The 18,431-nt window shown below is 42.0% G+C and overlaps 1 protein-coding gene across 2 annotated transcripts in view; it reads right to left on the bottom strand.

Annotated features, from left to right (window-relative positions):
• The window catches only part of LOC309560910 (regulator of G-protein signaling 3-like), a 254,393-nt gene that overhangs the window by 97,425 nt on the left and 138,537 nt on the right, over positions 1 to 18,431 (bottom strand). For both annotated transcript variants that reach the window (XM_082264600.1, XM_082264599.1), the window contains exon 3: positions 1,441 to 1,517. In XM_082264600.1, coding sequence (XP_082120726.1) covers positions 1,441 to 1,517 — 77 coding nt within the window. The remainder of the gene's footprint in view (positions 1 to 1,440; positions 1,518 to 18,431) is intronic.

The raw sequence follows: 18,431 nt of genomic DNA, 5'->3' as shown, positions 1-18,431 counted from the left end.
ATTTCCAGAGCGGAAGGTTATAGTTAAGGTATCAACCAGAGGGTATCTCCCAGCCAGAAGATCCCAGTAATCTGTTTCCACCTGATGCTGGCTGTAGGGCGGGTATTTAGTTGCATTTCTACATTTCCCCCTCCCTCCAGTGTTTTCCTTTGCTGACAGATACTGCTAGTTGTTATCCTGTTCCTGCTCTTTTTTGTGGTGCAAAACTGGGATCAGAAACAAATAGGAGTAGAAACAAGGAAGCAGGGTTCAAGGTATAAGTACAAGGCAACGCACACAGTAACGCGCATCTGGTAGCAAAGCAAAACACTGGAGGGAGGAGAAAATGTGGAGGTGGAACGAAATACCCTCTCAGCAGCCAGCAGATCCCAGTAATCAGTTTCCTTCTTAAGCTGTCTGCTGGGAGGGTATTTTGCTCCGCCTCTACCTTTCCCTCCAGTGTTTTGCTTTGCTGCTATCATGTTCCAGCTCTTGATTGTGTGTGTTGCCGTGTACTTATACCCTGAACCCTGCTTTCTTGTTGCTACTCCACCTTGTTCCTGATCCCAGTTTTGGTTCCCCCTTCCTATACGTTCCCTGCCCCTCTAGTTTTACTCTGCTTTTCTGTGCTCCCCATTTGTATATACTGTATATAGTCAGTTCGCTAGTTTGGCTTTCTCCTACTCTGTTAGGTTGTTTAGTCAGGCATTTTGCTACTGGGGTTTTGGTACACATATCTTTATGTTTTCTGGTGTTTAGATTTAGATTTTGGATTCAATTTAAATAAATCTGACTTTAAATATACAGTATATGGTCTTGTCCCAGTTTCCTAAGTGTAGCTTTATAGATTTGGCCATCCCTGCTGCTGATTCGCGACATGGGGGCAATAAAATCATGGCTCAATAACCTATTTTTACTGTCCTCAAGGGTGCAAGCGGTTGCAAGGCCTACAAAACGTGTCAAGAAAAAAGCCCCTTCCCATCTTCTATGTTCCAACAATGGACACAATGATTAAACAATAAATGAAGCTTCTTGTATTGAATTGTAGTGTGATCGTACTGTCTACTTCTATTTTGTACAGCACTGTTTAAAACTATTGGCGCTGCAAAGTGTATACAGCGCCAACAGTTGGCAGCAGTGTAAACAGTGCCAACAGTGCAAATTGTTGGGGCTGTATACATCCTATATTATAATAACAAATACAATTTTGAATTGATCTGGTATCGTTATGTCTCATATGATATTAATTATGGTGTCATTCCTTTGAACAGTTTGGGATGTGGGTACTGAATAATGAAGCATTATACGATCCTCATAAACTTTTTATATAGGGATTTTATAAAATGTTTCCTCTTGAAGCCCATAAAAACAAGGCCCACAGGTGATTTTAGGTTAGAAATACATAAATAATAGACAAACCCCACACACTGAGAGCGATAGAGAACCCATTCCGATACTCACTCCTTCTTTTTGTGCCTTGGCACCCTGTCAGTTTCACAGACGGATCCAATATCTGTCTCCACACTTGAGGCCAGCGACTGCAAAAAGGAAAAAGCGATAAGAAGGGGTTAGCGGGAGTGCAAAGCATTTTTGGTCGGCTTTGCCCTTTATCACCCACTTAAAACTAAGTACTTCATATCAATATGTACTGAGCACAAAGCTACATGACAAAATGAATCACCGCCATAGTCACGGAATAAAATACTTTATTTTACAGTAACAGCAAAAGTTTGCAGAAGCTCTGGCAGGGAAATGGGCCTTCCGTTTTTCATCGAAGGTTTGCTTTCAAGAAACTCTGTCACCTTATTTATTCAGGAAAGACTTCAAGCGATTGTAAAGCCTTTTTTTTTTTAAATAACAAACATGTTATACTTAACTGCTCTGTTGCAGTGGATTTGCAAAGAGCAGCCTGGATCCACCTCTTTTTTGGTCCCTCTTTGATGCTCCTGGCCCCTTCCTCCTGTTGGGTGCCCCCAAAGCAAGCAGCTTGCTATGGGGGCATGCAAGCCGAGTCACAGCTCCATGTGTCCATTCAGATACGGAGCTGTGGCCCGGCCCTACCCCTTTATATTCTCATTGGCTGACTGACTTTGATTGACAGCAGCAGGAGCCCATGGCGCCTGCACACATGCATTAAGCTAAAAAAACCTTCTGACTTTACAACTCCTTAAAGCTAAATTCCAGGAATGCATCTACTTTGTATAAATTGAAGGCACACTAGACATGTGCAGAGCAGAAGAATTTGTTTAGTTTCGGATAGATTCGTTATGTTACTAACCACTTGCCGACTGCCTAACGCCGATCTACGTCGGCAGTCAGCCCCTCACAGGCAAAGTGACGTAGGGCTACGTCACTAGCTTGTGAGGGTCTAGGGAGCGAGCGCGCGCCCCCGGAGGCGCGCTCCCGCTCCCGCGTGGTCACGGACCCCCCCGCGCGTGTGACCAGCGGACCCGATGTCCGCCGGTCACTCGGCGATCGGCGGGGGAGAGGGAGAATGTCAGGCAGCTTGTGTAAACAAGCTGCCTGTCATTCTCCTCGCTGTAAAGACACTGATAAAACGGATCTAGTATGTAGATCCGTTGATCAGTGTCCTTACAGCTCAAGCCACAGCCAATCACAGTAGAAAGCACGCCCCTAGGGATACACACAGCCCCTCCCTTCCAAATAAAGTTAACCCCTTCACAACCAGTGTATTTTTACAGTAACAGTGCATATGTATAGCACTGATTACTGTAGAAATGTCACTGGTAACCCCAAAAGTGTCACAAATGTCAGTCAAGGGTCCGATCTGTCCGCCCCAATGTCGCAGTACCGCAAAAAAAATCGCAGATCGCCGCCATTACGCGTTAAAAAAAAAAAAACAACAAAAATCTTTCCCTTTGTTAGTAAACGCGATAACTTTTGCGCAAACCAATCAAAATACGCTTTTTGCTATTTTTTTTACCAAACATATGTAGCATAAAACAAATTGGCCGAAAATTTTAAAAAATTTTGATTTTTACTTTTTTTTTTGGGGGGATTTCATATAAAAAAATGTGAAAAATATTGTTATTTTTGCAAAATTGACGCTCTTTTTTTGTTTATAGCGCGTGATCAAAAAATCGCACAGGTGATCAAATACCACCAAAAGAAAGCTCTGTTTGTGGGGAAAAAAGGACGTCAAATTCGTTTAGGTACAGCGTCGCACGGCCGCGCAATTGTCCGTTAAAGTCACGCAGTGCCGAATCGCAAAATACCCTCTGGTCAGGAAGGGGGTAAAATCTTCCGGGGCTTAAGTGGCTAATTTTGTTTCGTTATGGAATTTGTTTAGTTTGGTTTATGAATTCGTTTAGTTTTGTTTTCGATAAATTAAATTTTGTTTTTGCTAAAAATCGTTTCATTTATTAATTTTCTAACTAATTCCAACTTTTCAGAATGATTACAATGCAGATCGGTCAAAAAACAATCTACCGATTCGAATTCTGTGTTTATACATAGATGTTTGTTAAGCAGCGGGCTGGGAAGCCGGCCGCCAGCATCCTTAAAACCCTGAGTAATCATCTGTCAGCGGGCTTCCCCATTGACAGATGAATGTAGAGAGAAGGAATGCTGTTAAAAAAAAAAAAAAAAATGCTGGCAATTGCCCAGCAAATGCCAAAATTAAAAAAAAAAAGAAAACAATGTGGGGTCCCCCCCAAATTCCACACCAGACCCGTATCTGAGCATGCAACCTGGCAGGTCAGGAAAGGGGGGCCCTTGGCGCATCATGTCATGAGGTGAGAAGAGAAGCCGCCCCTATACGCGACGTCCGCGTCTGACGTCATTTCTGCATACCGACTGTCGGTATGCAGAAGTGACGTCAGACACGGACGTTGCGCGTAGGGGGCGGCTTCTCTTCTCCCCTCGTGACATAATGCGTCATTGTTCGGCGCCTTTTGGTGCCAAATCAGACAGAGGGGACCATATAAAATCCGATGCTTGTCACCAGACAACTTAGGAGAAATTGAGTGGACAAACCCTGCCCGTTAAGGTATTATATGCGGATCCTATGATATGAGGAAACTGATGCTATTGACCAATATATTTATGGCCATTTGTATCCATTCATGTTTCAGTACCTGGAATGCCTTTTTTGGGATGTCTTCTGCGGAGCCTGGGTTTGATGCGGTAGCTGAAGATTGTATGTTTGTCCAGATGGCCTCTAGGCTCTATAGTGCAGTCAATCTTGATTACCTATGTACAGCCTGTTAATAGGTAAGATCTTCTCATTAACCTTGGGACTCCTATTACTAACTGCTTATTATTAATGACCCTGAATGATATATATGGATTATTGATAGGAACTTGCCCCATAGATGATAAGTTGTGCAAACTCCAGTATGTGAGGACTAATACACAACCAATATTAGTAAGTTCATATGTCAGGCTGAGTTTTGTAGTCTCAAATGGCCATATGAATCCAATTGTTTGATGCTATTTATTGAACAGCACAGATGATCGCTCTATTATATGGTCCCGGCGCCTGCCCTAGAAGGGATTTTTCCTTGCATGTGCAGTTATCCAGGTCTGTGACAATACCCTGTAATGTAGCAAAGTATAACATGAAAAAAAGTGTATTCTGCATGTAAAAATGATACTTTACATATCTTTTTGTAGACAAGTAATGTAAGGTCTGTATAGCCCTGAAGAAGCTTGTGCCGAAACGCGTCGGCTTTGAAGACCTGCACTACAAATTTGGACCTTTTGTATTTACACATATTCCCAATAGGATTTTTTTTTAACTTGTATTGGTTGTCTTTATGTAAATTATTTTTAACTTTTTCTTGGATTTTATAAAAAGTATACATTTTATAAAATTTTAATTACCCCTCCTTTTGTGGCTTTAAAAGTCCAATCTTTCCTTTTCTTTTTTTCTATTTACGCAATCATGGATGATGGCCATATGGATCACGGTTATTTTATATTTATTACAAACGCTGCTGTGATTGAGCGGGGAGGGGGGGGAGGGGCAGGCATAGCAGCTGCACCCACCCTAATGTTAAAGATGCTTAGACCGGACGCATCAGTGTAGGGCTCCCGGAAATACAGCGATAGCCATCTTCTGCGAGTGCAATAAAACACTCAGAAGTAAATAATAGAGAGAAGTTCGGGGGATGTCACGCACCTCTTTGGACTTAACTCATAGTGTGCCTTCACTTTCTACAAAGGAGCTAAATTCCTAGAAATTAGATTTAAAATTTTGACCAGGTATTTCTGTCTGTGACCCCCAAAGGAGAAACTCCTGCCCACTTCCTGTTTCTTTGACACCCATAAATGGGACAGGAAAGCACAGACAGAAATACAAAAACATGTCCAGGGTCAGAAGTTCCACTTCCAGTGTTCTGTCTCTGTTGAGGAAACTTCCCATCACTTTTTGATCTGAAGGAAGTAGGGAAAAATCACTTATCACCCAATAGGGACACAGGTAGCAGTAAATACCTGACAGAGAGTCTTACCTTTCTGCACTTATTTCAAAAATAAATAAAGAATTTGCATAACTCCACACAGTGCCCAGATGCACCCTGGAGATATAGAAAAAAAAAAAAAAACAAAAGAATGCAGCCCTGTAATCATTTATTTTTATCATTTAATTATATATATATATATTTTTTGTTATTGCAGGTAGTGCAGGTTTAATATATTTAACCTGCTATCAGCCTCTTCCAGTCCCCATACAGCAGGGTTGAAATGTGAGAAGAAGCAGCAGCACAAGGAGCCAATCAGTTCATATGCTGACAAGAAGTGTGGAGGGGTGGGATTATAGTGTGGGGTTGTTCTTCAGGGGTTGGACTTGGCCCCTTAGTTTCAGTGAAGGGAACTCTTAAGGCATCAGCATACCAAGACATTTTGCACAATTTAATGCTCCCAACTTTGTGGGAACACTTTGGGGATGGCCCCTTCCTGTTCCAACAAAGCAAGGTCCATAAAGACATGGATGAGCGAGTTTGGGGTGGAGAACTTGAATGGCCTGTACAGAGTCCTGACCTCAACCAGATAGAACGCCTTTGGGATGAATTAGAGCGGAGACTCCGAGCCAGGCATCCTCATTCAACATCAGTGATCGACCTCACAAATACGAATCTGGAAGAATGGTCAAACATTCCCATAGACACACTCCTAAACCTTGTGGACAGCCTTCCCAGAAGAGTTGAAGCCGGTATAGCTGCAAAGGGTGGGCCAACTCAATATTGAACCCTACGGACTAAAACTGGGATGCCATTAAAGTTCATGTGTGTGTAAAGGCAGGCATTCTTATATTGATGACAATATAGTGTATCTAATTTTTTTTTGGAGGTGCCAAGGTAATCTTACACTTAATCCCGAAACCGTATCTGCAAACTTTGACCGCTCCCCAATTCCATTGTTTGCTTATATGACGCAACTATAATCTGCACCGTCTCTATGTCAGATATAAAGCCTCTTCACACGTTGCTCGCTTGGAAAGAACATTAACCCGCAAAAGCCACCCCGGCCACATTCCTGGCAGGCTCTGGATGTACAGAACATTGTAAGACAAGATATGATCTCTATATCTGCAGCATAATGAAGCCTGACGGCTATATATATTTCCGGGACCTAGTCCTGAGCCTGCCAAAACAGGAGTTCATCCTTTTATACTCCATGGGACGTCTGGGCTCCAGCAGCAGATTACTCATATCACTCATTCTACTTTCCTTTATCCTAAAAGTCATCATCAACTCCATTGAAAACTTTCTTTTTTTTAAGCCCCTTTTCTAGCCAAAGTAAAGTTTATAAACGTCCTGGTAGTCACAGGGTTAAAGCAAGCTCACAGCTTGATATTTTGAACCGACTCTTGGCCTGAGAGTCGCCCAATAAATTTTACAGTAATAGAGCAATTGGATGGCCGCACACTGTAATAAGGAAACTCCGAAAATCTTTATTCATGCAAAATCACAATAAAAACAGCACCACGATTCAAGCAGTTAACGGATTTCATGCTCAAGGGTGCTTACTCAGATCACCTTGAAACGCGTTAATATATCTCCTTACTGTGATGTTTTTATTTCAATAAAGCTTTTCAAAGTTTCCTAACTACAGTCATCTAATTGCTCTACTGAAGTTTTCTTGGTTGGGAGCTGGGCAAGCACCTCTATCCAGTTGACCTCTGGAAGTTCCCTGCCCCCCCCCCCCCTTTATGACCGGGCCATTTTTTGTGGTACCGCACTGCGTTACTTTAACTGACAATTGTGCAGTCTTGTGATGCTGTACCCAAAGAAAATTTATGTCATTTTTTGTGCCACAAACAGAGCTTTCCTTTGGTGATATTTGATCACCGCTGCAGTTTTTATTTTTTGCGCTATAAACAAACAAAGGCTGACCGTTTTGAAAAAAAGAACGACTTTTTTTACTTTCTGCCATAAAACATACAATAAAAAAAATTAAAAATTCTTCAAAAATTTAGACCAATATGTATTCTGCTATATATTTGTGGTAAAAAAAATAATCCCAATATGCATATATTAATTTGTTTGCCTAAAAATTATAGTGTCTACAAACTAAGGGATATTTTAATTTATTTATTTTTAATAGAAAATGGCGGCAATCAGTGACTTATAGCGGGAGTGCGATATTGCAACAGACATTCTGACACTTTTGACTTTTGGGGACCAGTGACACTAATACTGTGATCAGTGCTAAAAAATATGCACTGTCACTGTATAAATGACACTGGCTGGGAAAGGGTTAACATCAGGGGTGATCAAAGGGTTAACTGTGTGCCTACAGTGCCTTGACAAATCTTCATACCCCTTGACATTTTCCACATTTTGTCATGTTACAACCAAAAACATAAATGTATTTTATTGGGATTTTATGCGATCGACCAAAACCAAGTGGCACATAATTGTGAAGCGGAAGGAAAATGATAAATGGTTTTCAAATTTTTTTGCAAATAAATATGTGAAAAGTGCGGAATGCATTTGTATTCAGCTCCTTTTACTCTGATACCCCCAACTAAAATCAGCTCCTTTTACTCTGATTCCCCCAACTAAAATCAGCTCCTTTTACTCGGATACCCCCAACTAAAATCTAGTGGAACCAATCACCTTCAGAAGTCACCTAATTAGTACATAGAGTCCACCTGTGTGTAATTTAAACTCAATATAAACACAGCTGTTCTGTGAAGCCCTCAGAGGTTTGTTAGAGAACCTTAGTGAACAAACAGCATCAGGAAGGGAAAGGAACACACTAGACAGGTCAAGGATAAAGTTGTGGACAAGTTTAAAGCAGGGTTAGGTTATAAAAAAAAATATCCCAAGCTTTGAACATCCCACAGAGCACTGTTCAATCCATCATCCGAAAATGGAAAGAGTACGGCACAACTGCAAACCTACCAAGACATGGCTGTCCACCTAAACTGACAGGCTGGGAAAGGAGAGCATTAGTTAGAGAAGAAGCCAAAAGGCCCATGGTAACTCTGGTGGAGCTGCAGAGATCCACAGCTCAGGTGGGAGAATCTGTCCACAGGACAACTATTAGAGCCCATTCACATTCGCGCGACTTGTCCGGCGACTTGTCAGCCTGACAAGTCGCGGTATGTCGTGGTCCATTGAGTAGTACAGGACCCGTTCTAATAGGAGCGACACAAGTCGCTCCGACTTAGAAAAAGGGTCCTGTACTACTTTGGGGTGACCTCGGAGCGACTTGCATAGACTTCCATTATGTGAAGTCTCTGCAAGTTGCGCCGAAGTCGCGGTGCATGCGACTTCACAGGTCGCCCCCGAAGTCGTGTCGCCTCAATGTGAATGGGCTCTTAGTCGTGCACTCCAGCCATGTGGGGGACACAGCAAACATGTGGAAGAAGGTGCTCTGGTCAGATGAGACCAAAATTTTACTTTTTGGGCTAAAAGCAAAACTCTATGTGTGGCAGAAATCTAACACTGCACATCTCCCTGAACACACCATCCCCACTGTGAATCATGGTGGTGGCAGCATCATGTTGAGGGGATGCTTTTCTTCAGCAGGGACAGGAAAGGCGGTCAGAGTTGACGGGAAGACAGATTGAGCCAAATACAGGGCAATCTTAAAAGAAAACCTGTTAGAGTCTGCAAAAGGCTTGAGACTGGGGCAGAGGTTCACCTTCCAGCAGGACAACAACCCTAAACATACAGCCAGAGCTACAATGGAATGGTTTAGATCAAAGCATATTCACGTGTTAGAATGGCCCAGCCAAAGTCCAGACCTAAATCCAATTGAGAATCTGTGGCAAGACTTGCAAATTGCTGTTCACAGACGCTCTCCATCCAATCTGACAGAGCTTGAGCTATTTTGCAAAGAAGAAGGGGCAAAAATGTCACTCTCTAGATGTACAAAGACATCCCCAAAATGACTTGCAGCTATAATTGCAGGGAAAGGTGGTTCTGCAAAGTATTGAGTGAATACAAATGCACACCACACTTTTCACATATTTTTTTTTTTGTAAAAAATTTTGAAAACCATTTATCATTTTCCTTCCACTTCACAATTATGTGCCACTTTGTGTTGGTCTATCGCATAAAATCCCAATAAAATACATTTACGTTTTTGGTTGTAAGATGACAAACTGTGGAAAATTTCAAGGGGTATGAATACTTTTTCAAGGCACTGAAGCTAGAGTTTCTCTAAACTGTATGAAGTGCTTTTACTAAGGGAAGACAAGGATCCTTGTCCCTGCTTTGCAGAGACACATGTTTCATGGCTTCTCTCCTGTCAGAACGGCAATTGGCCTTGCTTACATAGGCAGATCGTAGTTCTGTCTCTCTACAGTGGGAGAGAGCCCCCAGCAGCATGCATTTGTACCCGCTACTCGGAAGAGCAGTATCATGTATATATACACGTGATCCTGCACACAGCTGCCGCCCTGTAGCAGTAAAAGGACTATAGGGCTCTAAGTGGCTATATAGGATTCTTGGATGGGTGGTGTGTGGACCGTCCTGGAGCGGTAATTTACTTTTCTTTCTATTATACAGTACATTGAACAGGCTGCTTGCTTGGGGTTGTTCCCATACTCTCCTGTTCCTCCTGCAGTAAATTACTTCAGGAGCCAAACAGGAGGAGATGAGAGAACTTCCACCCCCTCCCTGATGTCACTTGCGAAGAATGAACCTGGAAATGACAAAGATTTTATAATTTCGGGGTTCAGAGCTACAGTAGCAAGTGAAGCAGCTCATCAACAACAATCTGTGCTTGATTATCTGCACTGGAGAGCAGGGAAGATATTGAGTGCCCAAATAGACAACTAATGTCTTCATAAAGAGGACCTGTCTTCTGGTCAAAGCTATCACATAGGAGGCTTGTTAGCCTGCAGGTGATAGCAAAATAACTGAATAAATTAAAAATAAATGGTGAGACAGTCAAAATTGTATAACCACACCCAGCGCCACAAAATAAAATACAATATCTGAATTAAAAAATGTATAAAGAAGATCAAATATCAGCTGCCACTATCAATATCAAATATTAAACCAAACCAAAGGTGCTGCAGAATTAATGAATTACACCAGCACAAGCAGCACTTAAAGTCTGTGCATTTAAACAGATGTCCGAATGACAAATAAACAGTTCACATAAAAGTCCACCGCATGATCAATAATATTCATGTATTGGTGACACCGCAAAGTTGTCTGGAGGAAATCAGGCTACTCCAAGCTTGTGACCCTTACACCACACCATGTGAGTTCCTCCCCCCTTCGGAAAACAAACTCACCAGATTGGCATAGAAATGAAAGCGGAGTTCAGGCCTCAAATACCTTTTTTAACAAAAAATACCCCTATAATACTAATCCATCGCACTTTACAGAACCGCTATTCTCATACTTACAAGGTGTACAGTATTAGATTTTAGTTAATATCTTACTTTTAAAAACGCTGTCTGGGCGCGGCCATCTTAGACGTGGGCATCTGAAGCCACAGTGTAATCTGCTGTGTCCTTCTTCCTGATTCCAGGGATTGTTCTGGGAGTTCTTCCTGATTCCAGCCTCCTGGGAGTGATGACAGCTCCCAGGATGCAATGAAAAGGCGGAAGTGATGTCGGTGGCCGTGGCCACACAGGGGGGAGAAGGAGGAAGTACAATCAAAAATGCCCTGAAAATAAGGTAAGGGACCCCTGAAAAAAATTGAAAATGCCCAATTGTTCATCAGCATAGCGAGCACTCCAGGAATCACTAAAGTTGCAAAATAGGCTGGAACTCCTCTTTAAGTCTTGTGCAGAGCTTTGAATGATGACCCAATATCTCACACCTCCATCATTTAGTGAATGCTCATAAACACAAAAAAAGGGGAGCACATAGCGTAATCCGGTTACGATGTTTATTCCCCAAATCCCCCTTTAAAATACACTCACATGAAAAAAGAACATAGATAGCATAAAACAATATCAAGGATGTTAAAGTGCATTTGGTCTCTCTCACCACACTCCAGTAACACTCAAGCTCATTGATTCCTGAATGATTGCAAAGGCCGCGTGGTCACGCCCCGGATGCGGTTCGTCATTACGTCTTCTTCAACGGGTGTGTTATACACACTCAGGCAGGAGCATTAACCCCTTCGCCTAATGATTGTTTCAATGCACAACTTGGAATCATCATCGGTGTTGATTGGTACAAGAACCAAGCCGGCAGACCACACAGCCAGCGACACTTCTGCTCAGTACCAAACAGCGCATCGCTGCGCAAATTTAAGTATAAAAACAACAATTCTCACTCACAATAGACATAAGTATATAAAACTGATCATAAAATTATATCAGTAAATACAATATTAAGTCTCTGAAGATCTATGGCATATTCATCAAAGGAGGCAAACATTATAAACCTGAAGCGACATTTATAGATATTCCGATCACATAGTTAATACATTAATCTCCTCTACACTCCAGTCACTTAAAAATCGCTTATGAAGCAGTTAAGATCTAGTTCTATGTTCATTCCCTTGGGACTCAATGTGTCAGTCAAATAAATCCACCTTGTTTCTAACTTGGATAGTTCCCTTACTCGGTTAGAGGCCCTCCAATGTGGATGCATCTTATCGATCCCCCAGAACTTCAAACCTGAGGGATCCCTATTATGTTTACGTTTAAAGTGTAAAGATACACTGTGATCTTTATAACCCTTACAGATATTGGTAATATGTTCTGATACTCGTTTACCTAAAGTTCTTTTCATACGGGCAATATACATGAGTCCACATGGACATTCCAAAGTGTAAACTACATGCGTGGAATTGCAAGAAAAATTCTTTAATATCAAATTCCCTATCATTACTAGTCGACCTAAAGCTAGTGAGACCTCCGATATGCGTGTTTACTTGCTAACAGGCCCTACATCCTCTGCAGGCATAAAAACCTACCCTGTCCCAAAACATCTTAGGCCTTCCTGGTGGGTCAAGGATTTTCTTAACGACCCTATCTCCAAAGGAAGGGGCTTTCCTATAAATGAAAATGGGTTTCTCGGGGAGTGTGTTCTTCAAAAGCCATACTGAGAACTGGCCAATACTTCATTAAAAAAATTTCTCCACTTGTCAAATTGGGCAAGAAAGTTACTAATAAAACCCCATTCATGTTTATTATTTCTTGTATGCGCCTTATCGCTCAGACATATGTCTTGGGAATCTTGTCCTACCAACCTAATCGTTTCATCAAGTTGATCGGCTCTATAACCCTTCTCCACAAATCTATTCTTTATAAGTTTAGATTGTAATAAAAAAAATGGTGTCAGAAGTGCAATTCCTTCTGACCCACATAAATCAAATCAATGGACCCACTAAAACAAAGGTAGGAAGGGGATGTAGGGCAGGACGTCGAGGAGAAGGGAGACCGAATGAGAGATATTTATAATCTCACAGATGTCCAATTATCGGATAAGGAGATCAATATCTTGAACGCAGGTTTAAAATGTACCCTAAGAAAACCTATTTATTAAATTCAATGTGTAAATAGATATACATAAATACATAAGGAAAATAAATGTGAAAAAATATTTTCTAGGGAGTGGGAAACACGCAGTTAACCGAGTGGATACCAGGTCCATAGGTGTAGATAGTGGTCTAAAAAATAGATCATTATTTATCTACCCTCAACCTCTGATCATCATATCGAGGTATTCAAGCAACTGGTTTGAGAACTAGAGAATATAACACCTAAAAAGATTATTGACCCTAGACTCATTCAGGAAGGTATTAAAATGCTTGAGAAAAGAAATAATATTATAATCCGCCCTGCGGATAAAGGAGGAGGTGTTGTCTTACTAGATAAACAATTTTATCATTCCCAGTTATCTGAGATGTTGGTGGATAGCGCAACATACAGATTACTTGAAAAACACCCTACTAACGACTATCGATTAGAACTAAATAGTTTTATTGAATATGGTTATGATAAGAGAATGATTAATAAAAAGGAGAAAAAATATATTGCACCAAGCTTTAATCGTATACCAACTATATATACCTTGCTGAAGGTCCACAAAGATCCTAGTAATCCACCAGCCAGACCGATTGTCAATGGCAAAGGCTCAGTTACAGCACGAGTTGGACAATATTTAGATAAATTAATTTATAGAAAACAACCTTCCTTTGGAGATAGGGTCGTTAAGAAAATCCTTGACCCACCAGGAAGGCCTGAGATGTTTTGGGACAGGGTAGGTTTTTATGCGTGCAGAAGATGTAGGGCCTGTCGGCAAGTAAATGCGCATATCAGAGGTCTCACTAGCTTTAGGTCGACTAGTAATGATAGGGAATTTAATATTAAAGAATTTATTTCTTGCAATTCCACGCATGTAGTTTACGCTTTGGAATGTCCATGTGGACTCATGTATATTGGCCGTACGAAAAGAACTTTAGGTAAACGAAGATCAGAACATATTACCAATTAAGATGCATCCACATTGGAGGGGCTCTAACCGAGTAAGAGAACTATTCAAATTAGAAAGAAGGTGGATTTATTTGACTGACACATTGAGTCCCAAGGGAATGAACATAGAACTAGATCTTAACTGCTTCATAAGCGATTTTTAAGTGACATGAGGGACGGTCTGGAGTGTAGAGGCGATTAATGTATTAACTATGTGATCGGAATATATATAAATGTCACTTCAGGTTTATAATGACCTCCTTTGATGAATATGCCGTAGATCTTCAGAGACTTAATATTGTATTTACTGATATAATTTTATGATCAGTTTTATATACTTATGTATATTGTGAGTGAGAATTTTTGTGTTTTTTTTTCTTAAATTTGGGCAGCAAAATGCTGCTTGGTACTGAGCAGTGGTGTTGCTGGCTGTGTGGTCTGCCGGCTTGGTTCTTATACCGAGCACCACCGATGATGGTTCCAAGTTGTGCATTGAAGCAATCATTAGGCAGAAGGGGTTAACGCTCCTGCCTGAGTGTGTATAAACATGTGAGGCAGGGCTGCGTGGCCACGTCCGCTAAAGAAGATGTAAAGGCGAAACATGTCCGGGGTGTGACCACGTGACCTCTGTGAGCGGATGACAGCAACTTCCGAATCACCCGGGATGAGTGTTACTGGAGTGTGCTGAGAGAGACCAAACGCGCTTAACATGCTTGATATTGTTTTATGCTATTGCTATCTATGTTCTTTTATCATGTGAGTGTATTTTAAAGGGGGATTAAACATTGTAACAGGATTACGCTATGTGCTCCCCTTTTATTTATGAGCATTCACTAACTGATGGAGGTGTGAGATATCGGGTCATCATGCAAACCTCTGCACAAGGCTTAATTTCTATGCCAATCTGGTGAGTATGTTTTCTGAAGGGGAGAAGAACTCACATGGTGTGGTGAAAGGGTCACAAGCTTGGAGTAGCCTGATTTCCTCCAGACAACTTAGAGGTGTCACCAATCCATGAATATTATTGATCACGGGGTGGACTTTTATGTGAACTGTTTATTTGTCATTCGGACATCTGCAAAGACTTTAAGCGCTGCTAGTGCTGGTGTAATTCATTAATTCTGCAAGTTTGGTTAACTAGATAATTTAACCTAATTATTTAAATAAACTTACTAAATAAATTGAAAAAAATAAAAATAAAAAATTAAATGCAATTACTTGTGCATCCACCCAAAAGCAAATGCACAAGCAGTGCAAACATGCATATGTAAACGGCCATTTTGCCACACACTGCAGATGTGCGGCCGCTGTAGGCAAAACAATGTACCGTACGTCTCTGCCTACTTCCAGGGTTTGGGTGTGCGGATGCATGCCCCCCCCGCCCCGTCAGCATGGCCGGGATATGCTGATTGGCTATGTTGACATTCACCACAGAGCTCTGTACACAGGGAATGATCTCTGCTGTGTTTTTCATCCATGAATAAGCTTGTGAATGAATAGGAGCCTCTGTACAGAGACTTCTATTCATTCATACGCAGTGCTGCAGAGAAAGTTAATGAGGACTCTAGAGGTCTTCAGTCCCTTTCTTTGTCTCAATAAAAGGTCTAAACAGACCCCTGATGTTTCATCAAAGACCCCCCACAAAAAAAAAGGTAAAAAGGTGTGCTGCTAAAGTGTTCAGGCTTGGCTTGAGGAAAAGGAGGCAACACTAGAGGGGGTCTGAATCAGAGAAAAAGCTCACTCCTGTGAAGAAGGCGGTGAGCAGTAATGACTAGGCCTCACCAGAGCTGCATTAATGTAGGGGGTATTGGAGCTGCAGCTCCAGGCCCCTACCTTAATATAGGCCCGGCCTGGCCAGATTCACTGTTACTGCTCTTTACTGTAACTTGTAAACACAGAAGTCAGGCTTCTGTGCTACAAGTGAAAGCATGCTTCCCCAGGAAGCTCCCTCAGATCCTCCCCACAGAGCACAAAGGCCAAACACAGAGGGACAGTTGCCGATGCATGGATGTGTTTATGGGCTTCAGAGAGGGCGTCCCATGTTGTATTAGGCCTGTGCGGCTGCACCCTTCCTCCTCATGGCGCATGCCAAGGCACGGACCTTAACCACTTGACGTCTGCTCACATTGCTGCTACTGCAGCAATGTGGCTCGTTATCGTCCAGCGACGTAGACCTACGTCGCTGGACTCCTTCCCCTGTAGGCAGCGCTCGCGAGCTGCCGGAGGCGCGCTCTCACTGTTTTCAGTCACAGCGGGAGTCGGGCCAGGGGAGGAGCAGCGGCGATCGCCGCTGCTCTTCCCCGATCGTCGGGGAATCGAGTGTGGAGATCCCCCCGCTTGTGTAAACAGAGCGGGCGGATCTCCTAAGTGACAGGCAGGGACAGATCGCATGGTTCAGCATAGCTGAACCCTGGATCTGTCCCTGACTCACTCAGTCACCTCCCCCCACACACGTTAGTAAGCACCAGGCATACATTAACCCCTCCCTCTCCAATAAAATTAACCCCTTCCCTGCCAGTGTCATTATTACAGTAATAGTGCATATATATAGCACTGATTACTGCAGTAATGTCACTGGTACCCCCAAAAGTGTCAAAAATGTCAGTCAAGGGTCTGATCTGTCCGCCGCAATGTCGCAGTCCCGCATAAAAAATTGCAGATCGCCGCTATTACTCGTTAAAAAAAAAAACACCAAAAATGACAGAAATCTTTCCCTTACTTAGTAAACGCAATAACTTTTGCGCAAACCAATCAAAATACGCTTATTGTGATTTTTTTTACCAAACATAGGTAGCAGAAAACAAATTGGCCAAAAATGTAAAAAAAATTTGATTTTTAAATTTTTTTTGGGAGGAATTTCATATGAAAAAATGTTAAAAATATTGTTATTTTTTCAAAATAAACGCTATTTTTTTGTTTATAGCGCAAAAAGTAAAAATCGCACAGGTGATCAAACACCACCAAAAGAAAGCTCTGTTTGTGAGAAAAAAAAAGGACGTAAATTTCGTTTGGGTACGGCGTCGCACGACCGCGCAATTGTCATTTAAAGTCGCACAGCGCCGAATCGCAAAAAGTGGCATGGACGTAAGACAGCAAAATCCTCCGGTGGTAAAGTGGTTAAGGCCCTTCAAAATCCTCAGCAAAAAGCCCGTGATGCTCTTAATCTGGCCCTGGGCCTCAATGAGCAATGTCCTGGGATTTTTCTAGTCAGGCTTCATGAGGTACATAAATGGCCTACACCTATAGCAAGGGCATTATTCAATTTTAGTCAGAGCTGCACAGTTTGTTTTTATATACAGACACCCTTTACCTGCATAGGCAGTTTTTCTTTTTTTTAAAAGGTGAACTAACCCTTTAAGCCTCATTAGCAGCCCGCAAACTAAAACATAAGTAGGCCAGCATCCATTCTGTAGGTTCAGTGAGCATTGTTACAATAATAGGCACCGATTACATTTTTCTTAACTTTACTGAAGTAAAATGTCACTTCATCAAAGTCTATTTACCACAGCGCACTGCGACGTGCAGCGGTGAAAAGTGCTGAATAAAAACGCAACATGTTTGCCTTTATACACAATCCACTATTGTGGTGCGAACAGGGCTCACAGAAAATATGTCCTTGAATTGAGCCTGCATCGATGAATGCAGATCACTGCCAATAGTGTAAATGAGCCTAAATAAAAGGAAAACAAGGATATTTGGATATTTTAAATTTCTTCTGGTTGTTTTTGGAAAAAAAAAAAAAAGGTCTATAAATCTGACCTACAAATAAAAGGTTATATGTCAGGGGGTTATGGGAAAGCAGCTGTGTTATGAGGGATAAGGATTGGAGAGGAGGCGGCAGGAAATAATGGGTCACATATTAAGACCCCAAACATCCTTCTTTCAGCTATTGTACACAAATTTCTATAAATTTTCAGAGGCTTTCCCTGTGTTTTGGCTCCCTTCCCCTCACAGCGCCACCATCCCGGCCCAGCCCCCGGCCTTCTGCCATTTCTAGCCTGCAGCTCCACAAAAATCCAGACTAAATTTATCCAATATGAGACGGGCTGCCGAGAAATCTGCCAAACTATTTTCTTTTTATAGCAGTTCGCTCTAATAACCACACTCGGCATTCCTCTTTTTTTTTTTTTTTTAACACACATTGTTTGGGAGTGAATAAAACAGAAGCCCGGTAACCATTTTGTTGGTGCAGCTTCAGGCTTTGAGGAGAGCAGAAAAAGGCGGCATCATGGAGGCATGAGATATGGCTCGCTCACCCCAGAAATCGCACAGGATCCTGCTCACATTCCTGTGCGATTTTGAATGCAGTGCATTTCAGCCTATTCATTTGAATGGGCTGAAATCGGACTGTACTGCACCAAAAATAATGGGATTTTTGACTTACCGTAAAATCCATTTCTCTGATGTTCATTGACGGACACAGCTCCTGATCTTCTTAACCATTATACTGCCCCCTACAGGAGTAGGACACTAAGCAGAAAAAAAGCCTGGCTACACCTATGGGCAGTCCCAGGGGGTATAATCCCTCTCTCTGCTATAGGCAGGGGCGTAACTACAGGGGTTGCAATTGCAACCGGGCCCCATGCTC

Source organism: Pelophylax lessonae (assembly GCF_965119305.1).
Source record: "Pelophylax lessonae genome assembly, chromosome: 7".
Classification (NCBI taxonomy): domain Eukaryota; kingdom Metazoa; phylum Chordata; class Amphibia; order Anura; family Ranidae; genus Pelophylax; species Pelophylax lessonae.
Note: the sequence above shows the minus strand (reverse complement) of the source record. Positions and strands in the feature narration are given on the sequence as shown.